Here is a 19889-nt window from a genome sequence, read left to right on the forward strand (position 1 = left end):
GCCCTCAAAACAGTTTGATCACCCCCACATACAGTTGACAACCATCAAATTTTCCCATGCTTTATGATGTAATTGTGAAAGTAATTTCTCCATCTTCTCCATTGTCTGTGTAAATTGGACTGCACTCGGATGGCATCTGTGAGTGCAGTCTGATGTTTTACACGCACTCATAGACTTGAATTGGTGTTCGTGATATGATTTGCGGAGTCACTCACAGCATGCTGGCATTTTTTTATCATGTCTGACCAGCATGAGAAAAAAAACTGCTGATCTGTACTGCTTACAGTATAACATTGGTCCGAGTGCTATCAGATAAAACATTGGATAGCATTTGTCTGATGTATACACTCACGTGAATGAGCCCTTATCTGGATTATAATAACTATGATCTGGACTCTTTCTCTCTATGATCTGGACATTTCTGCTGTTGAATTTCTTTACAATTTTTCTACCATATTTCTTCTGCAGCTTGCAGGGGGTTATCTATCGGGATTGAGACTGAATGGAATCAAGCAGCTTGCAGTGTATTGTATTGCATGCATATATAATGGTCACAGCATCTATATCCTATTAGCAGCAAAGTAAGGTTATATAGGGTTGACATGTACTTTAAGAGGATGTCTGCATTATACATCCAATTTTTGAAAGGTCCTCTTGAGATTAACAGATCATTTGATTTTGGTTTACACAAGCTTGCCACCACAAGCTTTACACAGTTTGTATTGGAAATAATTAACTATATATGTAATGCATAGACATATTAAGTCCTGCAAAGCAATGAACAATCTTTGTGGCATTTCCAAGCTCTGTGTAAGGTTTTTTCACTTAGATTTTCTTACCACATTGCAATTAAATTCACAGCTGAAACCCAAAACTGTGCCTTGGATTTATGTCACTGATTTGCAGTTTAAACTGATGAGAGTTTGCCCATGTGTGAAGACACGGGGTGTTTGGTGGGCATAATACTACTCAGACAACACAGGGTGATGGCAAAACAGTGTGGCAATACTTTATTGAACCACCCTGGCCTCTCCGAGAGTTTTCATGGGGCCAGATGACTGGCTGGTCCCAATCTGGCTTCTCCGAATATCTCCATGGGTTCCAGGCGACCGGAGGGTCCCACCTCGCAACCCCAAACAACATATCCATGGGGCCAGGTGACTTCATCGTCCCAACCTGGTCTCCCCAAATGTATCCATGGGCTCTCTGATGGTCAATGGAGCCGATCTGTATCTTATCAGTCAGGGCTGTATACCCTTTGGCTGGAATCCTGAAGAATCCAAATCTGTGTCTCTTTAGATAAAGCCATTCTACTAAGCTGATGATCTGAAAAGAGTCTGGTCTTTGATTCTCCTTGTAAAGTCTAAAGTATATTTCAATTCTCTGTCTCAAATATGCCTGTTACAGAGGCATATCTTCCTTAACTAGTTCACATTTGGCCACAAAGAAAGGGTTAGAGAGGGTATTATTCCATGGAGCCGAGGTCTCATTGTTTGAGCATTTAATCAATTTACATAGTTGGTATAGCAGGGGGCTGTTGTAAATAAACATCTAGATGGCTTTAGTACAGTGTGCAATTAGCATAGTAACAAACATCATTGTTTCAGACCCAAGAGTAGACAGCATTCAGGGTTATACAAATACTCGTCTGTCCTTCTTGACCCACCAAAGAAACACACACAAGTTTTAAAGTCAACACAAACACAATAGTGTATTTCTCTTTGCTTTACAAATCTAGATGTCTGGCTGATTAAGATAAGAAGCTGTTTCGTCACACCATGTATGACTAATTTGAAACAGTATGTGATTCACTTTGCCCAAATGGCCTAACATGCACATTGCACAACATTGCATCAGCCAGAGTAGGATCACATGACCTTGGGCACAGCATGGCATAATAATACCTTGCAGCTATCAAATCACATGATATAGCACAGTCAACCAGGAAGGACCATCATAGGCTGTATAAAAGCAGAAGCAGGAAATGTAGCAGCTAATGTGTGATATATCTAAACAGTGAGATAATGTTTCAGCTCATAGTCTAGTGACACTCAGAGATTGGGAGAGAATATCATAAAATACTAAATAAGCCTCTACTAATAGTGTGTGACAGCACAGTAGTGAAGATTAGTGTGTAAGGAAAAAAGAATAATATAGATAAAATTGATAGGGGAGAGAGATAGAATACTCTTTTTATGGCAATTGGAGGCTTTGGAGTGCTTTAAATTAAAGCAAATCAGTTCATTGTAAATCATATTGCCTGGCAAAATTCAGCAAAGCTGGCAACTTTGAATTTTAAAGGATTTTCTTATCTCTGGTGAAGGTCTCACTGTTCAAAACTTCTGACATGTCTCTATGAAATGACAATAATTTTCCTAAATTGCAAGTACACATTGAAGGGAATGGGTCATCAGAAAATGAACAACTGTATTGTTCAAATTATTTTTTGTGCTGAATGTTTTGTCTGATTGTTTGTTTGTTTTTTATTTGGCAATGCTTATTTATCCATATAAAAATCTTAATTAAAAATAAAAATTAGAAGTCTTGCAATTTTTACTTTGACCACTATTACTTTTTTAAACTCTAACTTCATGTCCTTTGAGTAAATCCACTTGTACATTAGGTGCAAGGAGCAGACTCAGACCCTATCTTTATTATTTAAGCATCTAATGAGCATGTGCAAAGGTCATTGTGAAGAGAGGAGGCGCAGGGTCAGCTGTTACATTGATTGGTGGCTTCTGTGTATACCTGTCATTGTAATCCTGCCTCTGATGATAGGTAAACTCTTGTAAACTCTTCCTGAAAAGACAGGAAGCATTATTCTAAAATTGTCCTGATGGCTAGTGTGAAAATTGCAAAATTACCAATTTTCTTTTTCAATAAAAATTGTGATATAAAAAAAAAACATTGCAATTTTTTTTTTTAAGTAAATGTAATATAAAAAGCTGATTTAAACAATAGGTAATTTTCTGATGACACATTCCCTTTAACAAAGTAATTATGTAACAATACAAATACATATAAGGCTGTGTGCCCACTATGTGTTTTTTAAGCGTTTCCGCAGCGGCAATTCCACCGCGAAAACACTTAAAAAACGCTTGGTAGAAGGTCTGCAATGTTCCCCAATGATAATCCGCATGTGCTGTGCACATGCTACGGAAATTTCCGCTGCGGATTATCATTGCGGAAAAATCCGCAGCACTACCAATTATTTTGCGGAATCGCGGCGTTTTTGCCGCCATTGACTTGCATTGAATCGCTTAATATCTGCATGACTACATGTGCACATGCGGATATTAAGTGATTCAATGTGCGGATGGTACCCGGGTCTGGAGAAGAGGAGACTCTCCTCCAGACCCGGGTACCATAGTACCTGTAAAAAAAAGAATTTAAAATAAGAAAAAAGCATTATACTCACCTTCTGATGGCCCGCGGTCTTCTATCCGGTACGTCTTGGCTCCCCGGTTGCTTGCAATGGTGTAAAAGGACCTTCCATGACGTCATTCAGTCATGTGACAGGTCATGCGACTGCTGACGTCGGCGGTCACGTGACCTGTCACATGACCAAATGATGTCATAGAAGGTCCTTTTACACCACCGCGAGACACCAGGGAGACCGGAGAAAGAGAGAAGATAATGCCCCGTCTCATGCTGCACATAACACATCTGCATCTCTGGCTGCTGTGGGCATAAAAGGGGACAAACTTATGGTGTGGCCCCCATGCTCCCCTGACCTCAACCCCATTGAGAACCTCTGGAGCATCATCAAAAGGAGTGTCTATGATGGCGGGAGGCAGTTCACATCTAAGCAACAGCTCTGGGAGGGTATTCTGTCCTCATGCAAAACAATTGAAGCAGAAACCATCCAAAACCTGACAAATTCAATGAATGAGAGAGTTCAGAAGCTCCTTTCGAACAAGCGGTCCTATGTGCAAATGTTACATCACCTAGAATAAAGTTTTGAGTTGAAAACTGTTTGATTTCAGTTTGTAATAACCTGCTAATGCTTATAATTTCAAAAATGACCATTTTTTCGTTCTTTATTAAAATGAAAAGGTTGAAAACTCTGCTGTGCATAATAATTTGGAACATGCATTTTGAGTGCAGTTTGAGTGTTTTATTTTTTTAAAAATATACTGTTATCATAGGCAGTTTGTACAAAAACCTTTCAATTGTACTCTAATAGTTATCTGACTGGAAAATTACAATGACTGCAATTCATATAGGTAATTTGGGAAAATCTGAGAAAATATTATTTGCATAATAATTTGGAACACAGTGTATAAAATCCATGCCGGTTGCATGGATTTATATCGTGTGACCAAGTTGTCAAGCACTTTTCCAAGTGATGCTAAAATCTCTTGGAAAAGCGCTTGACAACCCACATGCGAAATCGCATGTGCAAAAGGCGTGACAAACGCTTGTCACTGGCTGAAAAAACGCATGTACAATCCGCATGTACAATCCGCATGCGTTTTTTCTGTCAGAGAGATGCAGAAATGCTCAGGAAAAATCCAGAGCATTTCTGCATCGTGAGCACATAGCCTAAGACTAGAAAATTAGATTCATAACTATGATTTTTTTTTTAATAAAAGAATTAGAAAAATTTTGATCATTTATCCAAATATGTTTTTGAAGACTATTTTTTCTTACATTATTGTATCTTTTTTGTTTTTCAGGTTTAGACCTGAGGCAAGCACAGGTCATTGCTCTATCATCCGGCACCAAATGTATCAATGGAGAATACCTTAATGACCAGGGACTAGTGGTCAATGACTGCCATGCGGAGGTCGTAGTGCGTAGAGCCTTCATCCATTTCCTTTATACTCAGCTGGAGCTACATTTAAGGTACATTGAAATGTGCCGACGACATATTATGTGATCTGCTGTGGGGCGAATCTGTCCTCTAGATTTCTGATCCGCACTCCTTTCATGAAGACGTTTGTTTATTCTACGATTCCGAGTGACCAATATTTGAAGAAAATAAGCAAAGCAATTTAATACAACTTTCATCTTTCAGTGTCTGGTCCATGAAAGCAGATTTCCTTTCATGAAGAATTAGATTTGCGTAAGTCGAGGGATACTTTTAGAAATTTGTTTACATAATTCATGAAAAACTTCGAGCTGAACCGACTCAAGCAAAATGCTTGATAGAAAGCTAGATCTGCCATCTCCCGTGGTGACGAGATTCGGCTATTTACTTTTGCTCTGTACTCAGAATGTCCTTGTATTTCAGATGAAGTAAAGCTATTACAAATTTATAAAGGCCCGATAATTCACAGAGCACGGATAGGGACAAGTGTACGCAATATTGTGGAATTTCTTGAATTTTATTAAGTTTGTTTTTAAACTGGGCTAAGATTGCCGCAAATAATAGTAATGTTTTGCTTTGAGGAAACAGTATGGGAATATTGAATTTCTACTCCACAAACCTCGGAAATTAAATGAGTATTCCCATCACAGAAAGTGATGCCGTACGTTACGTTCAAACCAATTCCTTCTAGATGAATTTTTTTCACAATATCTGATGATGAAGTGTATTTTCAATGGAAAAACTGCCTTGCTGTTAAAGGTGTCTTCTTTTATCAGAAGACGACAACTACTACTCTGAGTGGAGCTTGTTTTTTTAAAAAAGCAAAAGCTACTTTACTCACCGTACCCCGGTCCAGCACTGAGTCTCCACCGCTGCTTCCAATGTCTGTTATTGTCTGCAGTGCTGATGCCATGTTGGCAGCCATTCATTGAGCTCAACGGCTTTGCCCAAGTTGACCACATGGGCCTCTCAGCTCCTCTGAGGTCAATGATTGACTGCAGCGTTGTTGTAGATAATAGCAGACACCGGGAGCAACAACAGAGACTCTTTCCTTTACCAGGGGAGGTTGAGTAAGCTCGCTTTATTTTTTACAAAACAAACTACAGCCGAAGAACAGTTTTTCTGAATCCGAGAAATCCTTTTAATTAATGGACTTTTTTTCTGACATGTCCCTTATTGAAGCTGTTTATGAACAGATTCCACTTGGCGGTAGCGGCAGGTGAGCTAATCCGTGTGCAGACCTTAGATTTTCAAAATGGAAATCGATTGCAGAAACCCAAGGTCTAGCAACTGCTTACTCTTCACATGAAAAACATATGCATTCTTAAATGAACCGGGTGTGCATGTGCAAAGGTAGGGAGGAACAGCTGAACACTTTAATACTCAAGTGATGAAAAATTGCCACACCTCCATTGTTCAGCAAGATTGATGTATATGGGGGCCTCCTTACTCTCTCTCGGCAGAAGATGTCGGGGAACAGAAGGTTTGGCCACCTTAAATTCAGACATCCCACCCATTTGTTGTAAGGTTGGATAAGTCGATGTCTGAGGTGTTGGCTTGGAAGTGGCTTTCTACACTCTACATATGGAGAACACATGCACACTCAACTGATTGTTCATGTCTATGGAGAAGTCACAAGAGATAGTTCTTGGCCAATTGGCCAGACGAGCATAATTTACATTTTTAGAAAAATTTGCAAATTACCCCTCCCTTGCTCAGTTCTTTTCTTTTGCCCTTGTAAAATTCAATGACTATTTGAGACAATAAATAAATATATAATACTAATAATGCCATGTTTGTAGAATTAAAGATATATTCTGTTCTTATGATGTGGTCACCTCCTTCTTATGTTGCGGTCCCGAGCCATCCTTTCACTGTAATAAAAATGTTCTGTCTCTCTACAGCAAGCACAGAAGTGACTGGGAGAGGTCTGTTTTCATCCGGTTAAAAGAAGGAGGCTTCCGGCTAAAGGACGGCATCTCATTTCATCTATATGTTAGTACATCGCCGTGTGGAGATGCTCGGCTCAACTCTCCCTATGAGATCACATCTGATTGTAAGATTTGGCTTGTTATGTACATTTTTAAAAATTTTCTTCTAATTTTTCCGATTTTTTAAAATTTAGTCTACATTTTAGTCTTCACTAGAGATGAGCGGTGTTCGACTAGAACTGTTCGCCAATCTCGAATTGGAGCTGTTTTGGGCGGTGTTCGAGTTGTTTGACGAACGCAAACGATTTGCAAAAAATTTGGCTGTTCGAGGTTATGTTCGATAACTGTTCGTGCACCAAAAGCATAACTGGATTTTTTCACATCATGCAGGGATTGTCTGACACTCACTGTAATGTCACAGCCATGGTGGTTGTGGCATTACAGTGGTTGCCCAAATCGATGGGAACAGTGCTCACAGTGAAACATGAAAAGCCAGCAATTCAGCAGCGACATACACCGGTACCCGACAATTTAGAACAGAAAGAGTAGAGCATCACACATAGATTAGATAGATAGAAACATGTCAGTCACATATATAAGAAGTACAGTGACAGTGTTGGTTACTGTACTTGTCATTTAGTGTTAAAGGATTTATTAAAAAAAATAATAGTGTTTTCATGCACCGTCTCTTTAAAAAAGCCGGCCGGCAATTCAGGATTGGTACCCGACAATTTAGAGCAGAAAGAATAGAGCATCACACATAGATTAGATAGATAGAAACATGTCAGTCACATATATAATAAGTACAGTGATAGTATTGATTACTGTACTTGTCATTTAGTGTTAAAATAAAGGATTTATTAAAAAAAAAATTGGCGTGGGGTTCCCCGTAATTTTAGTCTCTAGCGGAGGTTAAGCAGACAGCTGGGGCAGATGTTTGAAGCCTGGGAAGGGAGTAAGACCCACGGAGCTTCCCAGGCTACTAATGTCAGCCCCCAGCTGAATACCTAGCCTTTACTAGGTATTAAAATGGGGGACCCCCAAAAAAAATGACGTGTGGTCCCCCCTATTTTAATAGCTAGCAAAGGCTAGGCAGACAGCTGGGGGCTGATATTAATAGCCCAGGAAGGGTGCCATGAATATTGGCCCCCTCCCAGGTTAGAAACACCAGCCGTCAGCCGCCCCAGAAATGGCGCATCCATAGAATGCGCCAATTCTGGCACTTAGCCTCGCTCTTCCCACTGCCCTGTAGCAGTGGCAGTGGGGTAATAGGGCTAGGGTTGATGTCAGCTTATAATGCCAGCTGACATCAAGCCCAGGATAGTAATGGAGAGGCGTCTATAAGACACCCCCATTATTAACCCCATAGTCAAAGTTAAAAAAATATAATTGTGTGTTTATTTCAATTAAAGGACTTTATTCTGGGTGTTGTGCCTTTTTTAAATACTTTACTAGAAATTCATGGCGGTCATGTCTAATATTGGCGTGACCCCATGAATTTCGGGCTTAGGGCAGCTGATGATACCAAGCTGGCCCTAACCCCTTTATTACCCAGTGAGCCACCGCACCAGGGCCCTGGATGAGTTGGGTACAGCGCCAGAAGATGGCGCTTCTATGAACGCGCCATTTTCTGGGATGGCTGCGGATTGCAATTTGCAGCGGGGTGGGCCCAGAAAGATTGGGCCTCCCTGCGCTGCGGATTCCAGCCCCCAGCTGCCTAGTTGTACCTGGCTGGACGCAAAAATAGGGCGAAGCCCCATGTATTTTTTTTTTAATTATTTCATGAAATTAATGAAATAATTTAAAAAAAAAAGGGCTTCCCTATATTGTTGTGTCCGGCCAGGTGCAAATAGGCAGCTGGTGGTTGGGGGCATGGAGGTGTCTTATAGACGCCTCTCCATTACTAACCTGGGCTTGATGTCAGCTGGCATTATAAGCTGACATCAACCCTAGCCCTATTACCCCACTGCCACCGCTACAGGGCAGTGGGAAGAGCGAGGCTAAGTGCCAGAATTGAGGCATCCTATGGATGCGCCATTTCTGGGGCGGCTGACGGCTGGTGTTTCTAGCCTGGGAGGGGGCCAATATTCATGGCACCCTTCCTGGGCTACTAATATCAGCCCCCAGCTGTCTGCCTAGCCTTTGCTAGCTATTAAAATAGGGGGGACCCCACGTCATTTTTTGGGGGGGTCCCCCATTTTAATAGCTAGTAAAGGCTAGGTATTCAGCTGGGGCTGATATTAGTAGCCTGGGAAACTCCGTGGGTATTACCCCCTTCCCAGGCTTCAAACATCTGCCCCAGCCGTCTGCTTAACCTCCGCTAGAGACTAAAATTACTGGGAACCCCACGCCAATTTTTTTTAATGAATCCTTTATTTTAATACTAAATGACAAGTACATTAATCAACACTATCACTGTACTTATTATATATGTGACTGACATGTTTCTATCTATCTAATCTATGTGTGATGCTCTATTCTTTCTGTTCTAAATTGTCGGGTACCGATGTATGCTGCTGTTGAATTGCCGGCCGGCTTTTTTAAAGAGACGGTGCATGAAAACAGTATTATTTTTTTTAATAAATCCTTTAACGCTAAATGACAAGTACAGTAACCAACACTGTCACTGTTCTTCTTTTGTATGTGACTGACATGTTTCTATCTATCTAATCTATGTGTGATGCTCTATTCTTTCTGTTCTAAATTGTCGGGTACCGATGCTGAATTGCCGGCCGCCTTTTTTAAAGAGAGTGTCTTCTGAGCAGTTTGTCAGCTTTTGGACACCTTTTGAAGGTGTTTTCTATGTATTTTTATTTGCCTGCCATTGGTTTTAACGGTGTTCAACGGTGTTCGACAGTGTTCTAAGGTGTTCGACGAACAGTTCCACGAACATCCCGATGTTCGATGAACCGAACCCGAACACTACGGGGGGTGGCTCAACACTAGTCTTCTCCCCGCCCCCGCCCCCCATACACTGCTGAAGCCACTGATATTTATGGTTTCAGCAGGCACGCTAATCACTTTGGGGGGCCCCCGGACAAGTGATTGTCGGGAAAGTTAAGGATCTGACCGATTCTGGACTGCCAATATTTTTCTCCAAGAAATAAGACAAGTGTAGTAGCGGCTCTCTCATAGAGAGCACAGGGGCACTTTGCCAATCTAGCGCTCATTTGTATGGGAGAAGCGGTAGAGATGGCAGCCAATCAGCCAAACCATTGTTCGGCCGACAGCCATCTAATGTGTTTAGGCTTTACACTTAAAAGTAGGTTTAATTTTAAAAAAAACAAAGTAATATGATAATAGTTCAGATATTTGCTCATTTCTTAAATAATGTCAGACACTGGGACACACAGTAATGTTTGCCTTCCTACACAACCAATTGTTCTTCATATGCTTTTCCAGGCAAACAGATTTTCTTTTGATTGCTTTTTCCTTTGTCTTATCTATACCTTTACTGTGTATCCACATGTGCAATGAAAGAATCGCTTCAGTGATTACCATTTACATGCACAATATCAGTCCCCTCGGGCTCCTAAGAGCTATTTCGACCATCCAGCTGATTTTATTACTGAAACATTGCATTTCTAAAATTCTCAACATATGGGCCGTCTGTGTATATAGTATTAATGTGCACACAAAGCTTCTGTCATTATCCAATTTTCTGAATCTAAGTGCAGATAAAACTTAAACTAGCCATAAATGTCTGATTTTTTTTTATTTCAATTCCGATTACCCATTTTTGGGCAATACCTTTTCGTTAGAAGGTTCCTTGTCAATAAATTTCAAACAATCAGCTGTAATCTGTGTGAGAACTTGGCAGCAAATGTTCAATTTCCCTGCAGCGCCACCACAGGGGAAATGAAGCATTACACAATGCCATTTAAAATCAATGGAATGTCTGTGTAATGCAGGACATGCCGAGTCCTCCTGAGCGAGAGACAGTCTTTATAAGTAACCTCTCCTCAGACTAATAGATGAGGCTCTTGAAAGTGAACCCCTCATGTATTAAAGCAGCACTCCCATCAAAGTTTTTATCCTCTTAATATACTGCAATTATCATATTATATGGCACTGTGCACTTACAATTGCTCATTTTGCCTTTTTACCCAGTTAATCCTTCTCTTTTCCATTAAGTCTTTCACATCATTATAAACAGACTAGCTGAATCCTTCTAAGCTCTATGTAGAAACAGGAAGTCTCTTTTCCCTGCATGCGTCATCATAAGAACTACAATGAACGTTGCAGGGATGCAGAATTGTAATTCTAATGATGTCTCATGCAGGGAAATCAGACTTCCTGTTTCTACATAGAGCTTAGAAGAAATCAGCTTGTCTGTTTTTAATGATGTGAAAGAAATAAGGGAAAAGAGAAGGATTAACTGGGTAGAAAGGCAAAATGAGCAATTGTAAGTACACAGTGCTATATAATGTGATGACTGCAGTATATTAAGAGGATAACAATTTTGATGGGAGTGTTTCTTCAACCCAAAATTCCCAATACTGTATATGAAAATGTGTTTCTAAACTATACAACCCTTTAACGCAAATATTAACAACTATTTTTTGTTCGTCCAATAGGTCTAAAATTAAAAATGTCATGCAACATTCCAAACCATTTTGATTAGAAATCTTCTATCATTTTGTCTTCAGCGCTTATGCAGAGCTGTGCATGGTTACACAAACATGAGTAGTCTGTTCCTGCAGTCATATACCACTCCATATGCCCTTTCTTGTCAAAGGGAATTCCCACCTTGGACATTTATAGCACAGCATAGTGAGACGGCCACTGAGGGCCACATCCAGAAGGAGAATGAATGAAGAAGCTGCTGTGCATGTGCACTGTTCTATTCACTTCTGTGAGAGTTGTGGAAACTGTCGAACACTTGCTGTCTATTGTTTCCATAGCTCACACATGTGGCCACCTCTCAATCTATGTACCACATGGACACCATTCAGGTCATGGACCCTCACAAAGGGTGGCGTTTCAGAGAACGACATACTTTAGTAGATGCCGGGGACCAAGCGGTGCTGTAGACTAGTCGGATAGGCAGGTCCCCAGCAGCTTCTCCCCACCCACTGCCCTGGAATGATAGGTCACAGCTAGTAATGAGTGAGTATGTTCTGTTAACCCTTTTGGCGAGCATGCTCGTGTGTTTTCCGAGTATCTTCAGCGTGCTCGGTGATATGTTTGAGTCACGCCATGCACATGATTTGCGACTGTTTGACAGCTTTAATACATGTGAGGAATGCCTAAGAAACAGGCATTCCTCACATGTATTAAAGCTGTCAAACAGTCGCAAATCATGTGCACGGCGTCACTCAAACTTAGCACCCTGAGCATGCTGAAGATACTCGGAAAACACCCGAGCATGCTTGTAAATCTCGAGTAACGAGCGTGCTCGCTCATCACTAGTCTCAGCCTATCTATGCATATAGGCAGAGATATGTCAATCTAGGCCAGCGGGCGGGGAGAAGCCGCCGGGGACCCACCAGTCCGATTCGGATAATAGAGCAATGGGGTATCAAAAAAGTGCAATTTGACACTGGTCATTGGTTGGTGCCATGTTAAATTCTCTTATGTGAGATAATCTTCTGTGACAAGTTTTCAAGATGGTGCTTTGTGAGTTACGATAACCTTTGCTACATCGATCATTCTTCTATCATTTGTGTTTTAATTTATCATCATTTTCACCATACATTGACAGATAAAAGAAATCTTCAAAGTAGTAAGGAATTAAAATACAAAGTATATTAAAATACTAGAAAAAAAAATACCATGTCATCTTGGGAGACTTGGGGTTGTCCAAATCTAGAATTTAAAGGTCCCTTGATTTTTTTTTATATCATATTAATATCAAGTACAATATTATGTGTGGACAGAAAAAATGTTATTTAACATACAGTACAGACCAAAAGTTTGGACACACCTTCTCATTTAAATATTTTTCTGTATTTTCATGACTATGAAAATTGTACATTCACACTGAAGGCATCAAAACTATGAATTAACACATGTGGAATTATATACTTAACAAAAAAGTGTGAAAAACTGAAAATATGTCTTATATTCTAGGTTCTTCAAAGTAGCCACCTTTTGCTTTGATGACTGCTTTGCACACTCTTGGCATTCTCTTGATGAGGTTCAAGAGGTAGTCACCTTAAATGGTCTTCCAACAATCTTGAAGGAGTTCCCAGAGATGCTTAGCACTTGTTGGCCCTTTTGCCTTCACTCTGCGGTCCAGCTCACCCCAAACCATCTCGATTAGGTTCAGGTCTGGTGACTATGGAGGCCAGGTCATCTGGCGTAGCACCCCATCACTCTCCTTCTTGGTCAAATAGCCCTTACACAGCCTGGAGGTGTGTTTGGGGTCATTTTCCTGTTGAAAAATAAATGATGGTCCAACTAAACGCAAACCGGATAGAATAGCATGCCGCTGCAAGATGCTGTGGTAGCCATGCTGATTCAGTATGCCTTCAATTTTGAATTAATTCCCAACAGTGTCACCAGCAAAGCACCCCCACATCATCAGACCTCCTCCTCCATGCTTCACGGTGGGAACCAGGCATGTATACTCCATCCGTTCACCTTTTCTGCGTCGCACAAAGACACGGTGGTTGGAACCAAAGATCTCAAATTTGGACTCATCAGACCAAAGCACAGATTTCCACTGGTCTAATGTCCATTCCTTGTGTTCTTTAGCCCAAACAAGTCTCTTCTGCTTGTTGCCTGTCCTTAGCAGTGGTTTCCTAGCAGCTATTTTACCATGAAGGCCTGCTGCACAAAGTCTCCTCTTAACAGTTGTTGAAGAGATGTGTCTGCTGCTAGAACTCTGTGTGGCATTGACCTGGTCTCTAATCTGAGCTGCTGTTAACCTGAGATTTCTGAAGCTGGTGACTCGGATAAACTTATCCTCAGAAGCAGAGGTGACTCTTGGTCTTCCTTTCCTGGGGCGGTCCTCATGTGAGCCAGTTTCGATGTAGCGCTTGATGGTTTTTGCAACTGCACTTGGGGACCCATTCAAAGTTTTCCCAATTTTTCGGACTGACTGACCTTCATTTCTTAAAGTAATGATGGCCACTCGTTTTTCTTTTCTTAGCTGCTTTTTTCTTGCCATAATACAAATTCTAACAGTCTGTTCAGTAGGACTATCAGCTGTGTATCCACCTGACTTCTGCACAACACAACTGATGGTCCCAACCCCATTTATAAGGCAAGAAATCCCACTTATTAAACCTGACAGGGCACACCTGTGAAGTGAAAACCATTTCCGGTGACTACCTCTTGAAGCTCATCAAGAGAATGCCCAGAGTGTGCAAAGCAGTCATCAAAGCAAAAGGTGGCTACTTTGAAGAACCTAGAATATAAGACATATTTTCAGTTGTTTTACCCTTTTTTGTTAAGTATATAATTCCACATGTGTTAATTCATAGTTTCGATGCCTTCAGTGTGAATGTACAATTTTCAAAGTCATGAAAATACAGAAAAATCTTTAAATGAGGTGTGTCCAAACTTTTGGTCTGTATTGTATATTATTAAAATATAGTTGCATACTGCTTTGTAGTTTAAACACATGAAAAGAAGTGGAGGAAATTATTTTCTGACATAGATTTGATGCGGTAATTACAATAAAATATACAGCTTTCCATAATTTTCATGACTCATTTCATAGCTTTAGACATTCAGAGGCCGCTAGAATAAAGAACTAAGGGAGGAAAGCAATTTCTATCCTTAAAGCAAACAAAAAAAAGTCCACGTTACAACACCAGACGGCATTTTAGTTCTTGCTGTAATTTCAACTGTTAATTTAGAAAAAATAAAAAAGATATGAGCCGTATTTGAGAGTTTATTATCGGTGCCGGGAAAGAAGAAGCGATTGATTACTGGAGAAAGAAGAATTTTTCTCAAATTTTTTATTTTTTTTTAAATATATTGAAAACAATTAACCCTTTCGCAACCCTGGGATTTTCCGTTCTTGCATTTTCGTTTTTTGCTCCTCTTGTTCCGAGAGCCATAGCGCTTTTATTTTTTGGTCAATATGGCCATGTGAGGGCTTATTTTTTGCGGAACAAGTTGTACTTTTCAACGCCATTACTAGTTTTACCATATTGTGTACGGGAAAACGGGAAAAAAATTCCAAGTGCGGTGAAATTGCAAAAAAAGTGCAATACCACAGATTTTTTTTGTTTGTTTTTTTTTACCACGTTCACTGAATGCTAAAACTGACGTGCCATTATTATTCTCCAGGTTATTACGAGTTTGTCGACACCAAACATGTATAGGTTCTTTTTTATTTAAGTGGTGAAAAAAAATTCCATAGTTTGCTAAAAAAAAAAAATGGCGCCATTTTCCAAGACCTGTAGCGTCTTCATTTTTCAGGATTTGGGGCCGGGTTAGGGATTATTTTTTGCGCTCCGAGCTGAAGTTTTTATTGATACCATTTTGGGGTAGATCCGATGTTTTGATCACCGTTATTGCATTTTATTGCAATGTTGCGGCGACCAAAAACGTAATTCTGACGTTTAGAATTTTTCTCGTTACTCCGTTTATCGATCAGATTCATTCTTTTTTTATATGGATTGATCGGGCGATTATGAACGCGGCGATACTAAATATGTGTATGTGGGGGTTTTTTTTAATTATTTTATTTTGAATGAGGCGAAAGGGGGGTGATTTAAACTTTTATATATTTTTTATTTTTTTAATATTTTTAAAAACATTTTTTTTCACTTTTTGCTTGCTTCTATAGTCTCCATAGGAGACTAGAAGCAGGACTTGTCTGATCGCCTCTGCTACATAGAGATGATCAGCAGATCACCTCTATGCAGCAGAAATGGTCCTGTGCTATGAGCGCCGACCACTAGGTGGCACTCATAGTGACCAGCTCATGGCAACCACTGGAGTCTGCTGCAGACCCAGGGTTGTCATGCCAACCCATCGGTGACTGACGATCATGTGACGGGGTCACCGATGGGTGGGGTAAGTGACCCGCATCCAGTTTGCGCAAGTTAAATGCCGCTGTCAGAGATTAACAGCGGCATTTAACATGTTAACAGCCGCGGGTGGATCGCGATTCCACCCGCGGCTGTTGCGGGCACATGTCAGCTGTAATAATCAGCTGACATGTGCCCGGTTCAGTGCGGGCTCAGCGCCGGAGCCCTCACTGAACTGGGGGTGATGGCTTGGGGCGTACAAATACGGCACAGACTGTAAAGGGGTTAAAACATGATTACTATTTAAGTTACAAAAACATAATGTAAGCAAAGTTAGTACAATAATAAAGATTTATTAAGAATCTATAGATAATATTAATATTTGTTATATTTTTATTTCAAGATGAAAACTGTACATGGGGATACACCAAAACAAAACTTGATGTTCCAGCTTTCTAATATGCTCGCTCTGTTAGGCCTCCTTCACACATTCAGTATTTGGTCAGTATTTTCACGTCAGTATTTGTAAGCCAAAACCAGGAGTGGGTGATAAATCCAGAAGTGGTGACGTGTTTCTACTATACTTTTCTCTGATTGTTCCTCTCCTGGTTTTGGCTTACAAACACTGATGTAAAATACTGACCAAATACTGATGTGTGAAATTGGCATTTATCTGATTTTTACATGTCTATGGCTGCGTGCCCACTATGTGTTTTTCAAGCGTTTTTGCAGCAGAATTTCCGCAGCGAAAATGCTTGAAAAACGCTTGGTAATACGTGCCCCATGGTTCCCAATGATAATCCGCATGTGCTGTGCACGTTGCGGAAATTTCCGCTGCGGATTATCATTGCAGAAAAATCCGCAGCATGTCCATTATCTTTCAGAAACGCAACGTTTTCGCTGCCATTGACTTGCATTGAATCGCTTAATATCCGCATAACTACATGTGCACATTAGTTACATTAAGCGATTCAATGTGCGGATGGTACCCGGGTCTGGAGAAGAGGAGACTCTCCTCCAGACCCGGGTACCATAGTACCTGTAAAAAAAAGAATTTAAAATAAAAAATAAACATTATGCTCACCTTCTGATGGCCCGCGGTCTTCTCTCCGGTGCATCCTGGCTCCCCGCTGGCTCGCGATGGTGTAAAAGGACCTTCATGACGTCATTTAGTCATGTGACAGGTCACGCGACCGCTGACGTCGGCGGTCGCGTTGCCTGTCACATGACTAAATGATGTCATGGAAGGTCCTTTTACACCACCGCAAGCGGCCCAAGACACCGTACAGGAGACCGGGGGCCATCAGGAGGTGAGTATAATTTTTTTTTTTTACCATTTTTATTCTTTTTTTTAACTATTAACTTGGTCACACTATATAAATCCATGCCGGTTGTATGGATTTATATAGTGTGACCAAGTTGTCAAGCACTTTTCCAAGTGATTCTAAAATCGCTTGGAAAGCGCTTGATAACCCGCATGCAGAAATGCAAGTGAAGAACGCTTCACATTCGCATGTCCCTGGCAGGAAAAATGCATGTACAATCTGCATGCGTCTTTCCTGCCAGGGAAATGCAGAAAAAATCAGCAGCATTTCTCCATCGTGGGCACATAGCCTGACATTCACAGTATGCTTACAGATCGTGATGACCCAACCAGCAGCGGGTATCCTGCCTATGAGTTGAATTCAGGTCAGGAGACCCGTGGCCGGTCTGAACATCGCGGTGCTTACTCGAACCATGAATGCTGGATATGGGAAACTGTCCTTAAAAGGAAAATGGTTCAATAACAACCTTTAAAATGTGAAAAGCATAAGAATATGGTATGGCAAATACAGTATGTCCATCCAGTCCCAAGGAGAAGATATTAGAGAGCCTCCTAGTAAAGATTAGCTCCCACATAGAGATGAGCGGATCGATTTGTGGGACTCCAGTCCGGCATCCAGGTCAGTGGCACTTGGCAGCCAAATGGGAGAACTACAAATCTCTTACCTTCCGCTCCCGGTGTGGCTTTTGATTAGCCAGGGCTGACGTGACGTTATCTGTGCATTACGTGGCACAGATGAAGTCGCGCGAGCGCCAACAAATCAACTGCCGTGTGGAGGACGCCAGAAGATAAGAGATTTGCGGTTCTCCCATTTGGCTGCCTAGTGCCACTGACCTGGATGCTGGACTGGAGTCCCACAAATCGATCCGCTCATCTCTACATGGGCGCTATTCTTTAGGGGGATCTCCAATGCGTATAATATGACATTTGATCAGCCAGGGCTGGCACAACGACATCTGTATGTTACTTCACAGAGATAAAGTCACACCAGCCCCGACAAATCAAATGCATCGCCAGGGATGCCGGGAGCTAAGAGTTTCTCGGGGGTCTCCTGTGTAGCTGACCTGGGCATTTGACCAGAGTTCTGCAAATCAATCCACTCATCTCTGCATGGGGTCTATACTTTGTTACGGGGTTCTCTAATCTGGCTAATATGACATTCAAGAATTCAGACCAGCAATAAACATTAAAAGGGAGCAAGCACTAATTCAACAGATTCAATTTTATTGTTCTAAGTGTCCACTTTTTAGAAAATTAACATTCGGCCATGATTTTGTTCAAAGCTGCATATCGTTGAAAGTCTCAACGACTTAAAATGGACATAAAAATATACTAAATATTTCAGCAACATAAATCTCTCCTGTCGAGGGGCGGACATAATACATGTGCTACCGGTTAATCTGCACAGGGGCTCAGAACTGATCTATGCCTTAACGTTGGCCTTTCTGTGCTGTATTTCCCATGCCATGTAGTTTTTGACAGAAAAAAATGTTACCCAGCATCACTTTAATACATAAACAGATTTAAAAAAATCACTTTATTTCATATAGTTAAAAATATGGTAGAAAGCATGTAGTTCCTGGCACAGATCGGTGTCAATCTCCCCATATACAGTAGATTCTTCTCCTCTGAGGTGGGGAGGGGTCCCTGAGATTCTCACTGTGTTTAGTATTTTTCACTGGAAAAAAAAATTATTATTTGCTTTTTACTTATAGTAAATCTTTGCAGGACTCAAACTTATAACTTGTAGTATGGAGTAAAGAAATACAAACATTGAGCCAAAGGTTGCACCGTTGTGTAAAAGAGAATTTTCTCTTCCTAAAGATCTAAATATTATTCCTCTTCTTTATATATACATATTGTACTGCTGTGGCGCCCCTGAGGGTTCAGTCGCCACAGAGGTACTGCACCTCACCCAGAGGTGTGGTGTCTCCTTCTCTCAGGTAAGGAGGGAGTGCTACCCAGAACCCCAACACCCGCATCCAACTCTACACTGCTCCAGGCCAGCTGGAAGGGCAAGACGCAATGTATGTTTCTGCTGAGCCCTGACCCTGGCTGGAGTGGGGGGAACCCAAAGGTAGGGGGGACCAGTAGTGGGTGTGGGTGGAGGAAGTAGTTAGGGGGAGCACTTTAGTAGGAGTATAAAATAGGGAAGCCATTTTAGGGTGGCAGATAAGATGAAGAGAGATCAGTGAGAGGACAGTTCAGAAGAACAGTCCGGGAGCAGAGTCTCAGTAGGAGATCTGCTCCACAACTAGGGCCTAGTGTCAGAGGCCCAGGAGGGGAGCAGGGAGTAGGCTCCGTTCTAAGAAGGGATCCTAGGGGGTACGGCGAGTGCAGGAAGGCACCTGTATGCCCCGCATCTGTCAGAAGACAGAGGGATCATAGGCCGGAAGAAGGGGACCGGCCCCTGGCCCAGTTGTGTACTTCAAGTCTCGGCTGGAAATACCGGAGGCTTCTGGCTTATATAGTCAGTTGCCGAAGCCGCATTCTAATCCCCAGGAGGGTCAAGCAGGTCCTGGAACTCCGACGCACAGGAGGGACTTCAGAGCACCCGAGCGGGATTGAGAGTGGGCAGCGCAGGGCAGGAGGGATAAAGCGTGAAGTCGGTCTAGCTAGGAACACAAGAAAGTGGGGTTCTGTCCGGTACGCCTAATCTGCCTGAGGAAGTGCTGAACCCCTGCCTGGTGAACGCAGCGCGATGTGGGAGGCTAGCACCTGTATAGTGCACCAGTGGAACTGCAATAAGAACTGTGAGTAAAGACTCGGATGACTGCAATGCACTGCCTCCGTCCATTCTTTATCTGCGCCACCCTTCCCTCACCGTACTACAACGCCCAGCGCAACCACCATCTTCCTACACTGCCCTGGAGCTAGCTCTACCTGTGGAG

At 41.6% G+C, this 19889-nt stretch overlaps 1 protein-coding gene across 3 annotated transcripts in view; it reads left to right on the top strand.

Annotated features, from left to right (window-relative positions):
- ADARB2 (adenosine deaminase RNA specific B2 (inactive)) overlaps positions 1–19889 on the top strand; it is a 1079460-nt gene that overhangs the window by 941404 nt on the left and 118167 nt on the right. For all 3 annotated transcript variants that reach the window (XM_073677647.1, XM_073677648.1, XM_073677650.1), the window contains exons 7-8: positions 4680–4848; positions 6718–6869. In XM_073677647.1, the coding sequence (XP_073533748.1) occupies positions 4680–4848; positions 6718–6869 (321 nt within the window). The remainder of the gene's footprint in view (positions 1–4679; positions 4849–6717; positions 6870–19889) is intronic.

This window comes from Phyllobates terribilis, unplaced genomic scaffold (assembly GCF_046119375.1).
Source record: "Phyllobates terribilis strain yellow unplaced genomic scaffold, ASM4611937v1 Scaffold_4__5_contigs__length_816908805, whole genome shotgun sequence".
Classification (NCBI taxonomy): Eukaryota; Metazoa; Chordata; class Amphibia; order Anura; family Dendrobatidae; genus Phyllobates; species Phyllobates terribilis.